The 4755-nt window shown below is 35.2% G+C and overlaps 1 gene segment (V, D, J or C); it reads right to left on the reverse strand.

Moving 5' to 3' along the window:
• Positions 1-3233: 3233 nt before the first annotated feature.
• On the reverse strand, positions 3234-3728 carry LOC126495008 (immunoglobulin kappa variable 1D-13-like). The segment is given in 2 exon segments: positions 3234-3556; positions 3680-3728. Coding segments are annotated over 2 exon segments (372 nt in total).
• Between the last annotated feature and the right edge of the window lie 1027 nt (positions 3729-4755).

Here is a 4755-nt window from a genome sequence, read left to right on the forward strand (position 1 = left end):
AGTAGAAAAAGATAAGATCTCCTGACTAAATTGGGAGCATAGGAGAGGGTTGAAGAGGATGGGAGAGGCAGGGAGGGGACCAGAGACAAATGTAGAGCTCAACAAAAATCAATTAAAAAAACATTTTTTTAAAAGAGTAGGGGCTTAAAGAAAAAAAAGCTCTATTACTTGGCATCAAGCTAAGAAAATTATGTAAAAGCTGTGCTGCTTGTTCTTTTTATAACCAAGCTCCTTTACCTGCTAATCCTATAGGTATACAAAGAAATTTGATAATAGATGGTGTAGGTGGCCTTCTGTCTATGTCTTGCTTTCATTGGTTTAATAAAGAAACTGCCTTAGCCTTTTGATATGGCAGAACTTAGATAGGTGGAGTAGACCAAACTGAATGCTGGGAAGAAGGGCAGTGTGGCACATGCCATGAAGCTCCTACCTGTGAATGATGTTGGTTAGAATCTCTCCCGGTAAGCCATGACCTCGTGGTGATACACAGATTATTAGAAATGTGTTAAATCAAGATGTGAGAGCTAGCCAATAAGAGGCTAGAACTAATGGGCCAGGCAGTGTTTAAATAAATACAGTTTCTGTGTGGTTATTCCAGGGGTTAAGCTAGCCAGGTGGTGGGATGCAGCCCGCTCCTCCATACTACAAATTGATGTATTTCTTTTAGTAGACTTTGAAAATTTTAATTACATTCATCACATCATTGATATATATTTTCTTTTTTTTTTTTTTTGGACATTTGCCTTAAATTCTCAAAGGACAGATTCTTTAATTAAGCATTTATTAGAAATAATTGCTGTAAATGGCATACCAGCATAAATTAAGACTGATAATGCCCTGCTTATATTTTCAGAAAAATGAAGTATTATTCTGTTACAACACAGCTGCCTTTCAGGGATACCATGTAATCTTACAGGACAGACAACTGTTGAGAGATCTAACATCAAGAAATAAGATTGTAGATGTAAAAAAAGATGCTTGCTAAACAGAAGGGGTATACGAGAACTACCAAAGATATATTGTATAGTGCCTTACTAACCTTAAATTTTCTAAATGTTAGTAAAACAAGGACAGCAAGAGCAGACAGGCTTTGGATCATAAAAAGAAGAAAAAACCTGTTGATTTATATCAACCTGTATATTCCAAAGATGCCATGACATCTGCTTGGAGAATGGGAGAGGTATTATGATGGGGCTGGGATTATGTTTAGGTTTCTATAAGAGATAATAGATTGTGAATCCCATCAGAACTGATAAAAGCCCAACATGAACAAGAGACATATCCTAGATGCTGCAGATGTAGAGATGTCTTTTCCAAATTCAAGACACAGGAGGCCTTTGCAGCAAATAACTATTTCTCCTAACTGGGGACAGCTTAAGAATTAGAGTGACAGGAGAGGTCCTAATTCACATGACTCACAAACCTCTAAATTCTATCATTTATTTCTAGTCATGCTTTTTATGATAAAAGTGCAGGTAAAAGAAATGGATCATAATTATTGAGCTTGTATCCCCAATGCAACAATTAGCATAGCAGCAAGTTGAGAAGATATGGATATTTCTGTAGTGGTTAATGAATCTTCATGGCTACCTGTTTTTTATGAGAACAGAGGTCATGTTCAGCCAATGGATGAGGTTAGAGTGATTGACAATTACTCTGTGGAGTACAAGGATTTCAAATTCACACAGAAAATAGAAATCAATGCCTAACTATAACCTCTCAAAACTATCCATAGTCAAAACTAAAAAAAAAAAATAGCTGTAACAAGTTTTATATGCTTAAAGCATCTGGTTTTGAAGGGCAGAAGGTTAAAACTACAAGTTCAGTAAATCTACCTTTCTGCGAGATGTGGGTTACCAACAAGGACTCAGACTAGATGCACTGGCAACAATGCCATAGTGAGATACCTTGAGTGCTAATTAATATTTACCAAGAAATTATGTTCAGTAAAAGAATGCAGGTAGGCCAGAAGAAGGCATCAGATGATCTGAATCTGGAGTTGTGGGCCACCATGGGAAAGCTTGGAATGAACCTCTGTCTCTTGAATGACCACCAAGTACCCTTAATCACAGACACCACTCCAGCTATACAACTTCTTTTATATTAAAACATATAATATTTCTGTGATAATATAAATATAATAATAGTTTTTTTAGAAATTTTAGGAATCACATAGATAAAGCAATTGTTTCTGGACAATTAATAATTAGACATATTTATTAAAAGTCAGTATTATAAAATTGTATTATTACATTATGATGTGAGTTATTAGTGGTACAAAGAAACAATCCAAAAGATGAAGTTTAGTAGCTTTATTTTTAAATGAATAGCTCAAATTTTTGTTGGAAAACTCAAATTTATCTTAATATGCCCAAAACAAGTGTTGTTATTACTATCCTAACTTGACATAATTTCTTCATTTACTGTCTTATTCTGTGACTTTATTTATTGACTTACTCTGCTTTGTTTCTGTTTTGAACATTCTTCAGTTTCCTTCTGTGGACAAAAATCAAACAAGGAATCTGTTAGAACTGGAACCAAAGACACTAAGCACTAATAATGCTTCATTATCACAACATCTGAAAGCATATCTCTCAAAAAATATTTTCTTTCTATAAATTTCTATACAAATTATTAATTAAGCATCCAAGGGATTAAAGGTTTAAAGACTGTTACATAATTATTAAGGTAATCAGGCAGGAATGTATGGATAGAGGTGATGGTTGAGTTTATGAGAAAACATGAATACCCACATTATTGATTTTCTGCACCCTACTGAAAATCACATGTTCAAATTATCAAGTAGAAGGTGGATTCTGGGTGGCAAGGAGATTCTGAGAAAATGTTCCTATTAATAGTTGATCTGTCTTTAGGGATTCAGGATTTTGGAAGCTGTAATTAGATAATAAGTTTACTAGAATAGCTACACGTGTTTGTATGTGTATGTGTGTTGTCAACCATGTTTGATGAATCTCATTTTTTTTTAAAATCTACACTCTGCAAAGGGTATATTTTTATATAAGTCATTAGATGCATTGTCTTGCTTTTAATGTTTGCCCTTAGGGAACAGGACAGAGATTTAAGACACAGAACATTTTCTCTGATCTTTATATAAAAACATCACATTGGCTTTTAACTCCTGGCAAACAGAAACACTCTCAACATCTGGAAACACCAGAAAGAGCAATTAGGGAAGCCTGGCCTGGCATATCACTTCTGATTTTCTGGGTGGTTTATGTCATGACTTGATTCACTGTGGGAGGTGAACCCTTACTCTGTAGACAGTAATAAGTGGCAGCATCGTCAGACTGCACACTGCTGATCTCAAGAGAATAGTCTCTAGCATCTCCACTGCCCACGAACCTTGATTGCACACCATCTGCCAACCTTCTTGCATCATAGATCAGGAACTTAAGAGATTTCCCTGGTTTCTGCTGATACCATGCTAAAGCACCATATATATAGTCACTTGCTTGGCATGTGATAGTAACACTTTCTCCCAGAGATGCAGACAAGGAGGATGGAGACTGGGTCAATTGGATGTCACATCTGGCACCTGAGATTGAAAAATTTAAAGCAAATTTCCACACAGTTAATTTTAATAGGTGAAGAAATTCGCAGAGATCAATCAGCATTGACCATAGTCAGATGAATAAATTTCCAGTGTTGCCATCCTTACCTATAAGGCAGATCATTAGGAATCCCAGTAGCTGTGTTTGGGCCCTCATGTCTGTGATGCCACCTGTGTGAGGTTGATACTAGCACAGGATATGACCTGATTATGAAGAAGTCCTTGAAGCTATAGGCTGTGCTCTAAGCACACGCAAATCAGCAAAGGCTGGGCAAAGCCAAATGACTGTCCAAGTGGCCCATTATAGACCTTTTGTCCTCTTATGTATCAAAAGAGAAAGGCAGCACAGGTTTATTTGTATGGAATATGCTCCTCTTTACACAGGAACTGCACCAGTCTATGAGTTGCATCTGATTCTGATTTGTCATAGTCAATGTTGAATTTCCTTGCTATTTTTTCCTCTGTGACAAGGAATATACAGTTTTATAGTATGTAAATCCTAAATTGTCTTTTCACAGGTAACAGTAGATGTTATTGATGTCAAGAAGCTTACTGATTTTTTCTTTTCTGCTTTTTGTAAAACTGGATTTATTCTCACCATTTCTACCTTCCATCAAAAACCTCCCATAGAACCCTCTCCACTCTCTTTTAAATTATTAATTATTAATTCATGCATATGTATATTTGTGTATATATATATTCCTGATACAATCTTTTGAGAATATATGATATTGCATATATATATGTATATATATGTATATATATATTTCCAGTGGACAACAAATGTATGCTCTTCCCTAGTCCTTAACATAACAGTGACAAGAGGCTTTGAAAATATGAAGTTCACACTCAATTTGTTCACAAGTAGTTTTTTTTTTTCATAACACCAAATATAGTGGTGATATGTTTTAGTGTCTCAATACAAAGAACCTTTGGACAGTCCTTTCAAAGAAGAAAAAGAACACACAGAGAGAAATGCATAATTTGCATACATTTATACCATTCTCAGTCATCAAGTTTGAAAAATTGAACAGAAATGTTTCTTTTTTATTGTTTTTATTGAGCTGAATATTTTCGATATTCCCATTCCTTCCTCCTACCTACCCTTCTACCTTCTTTCATGATCTCCACACTCCCCAATTTACTTAGAAAATCTTGTCTTTTTCTGTTACCTATGTAGATTA

The sequence above is a fragment of the Alexandromys fortis genome, unplaced genomic scaffold (genome assembly GCF_014885135.2).
Source record: "Alexandromys fortis isolate MF-2015 unplaced genomic scaffold, M_Fortis_MF-2015_v1.1 scaffold_407, whole genome shotgun sequence".
NCBI classification, from domain to species: domain Eukaryota; kingdom Metazoa; phylum Chordata; class Mammalia; order Rodentia; family Cricetidae; genus Alexandromys; species Alexandromys fortis.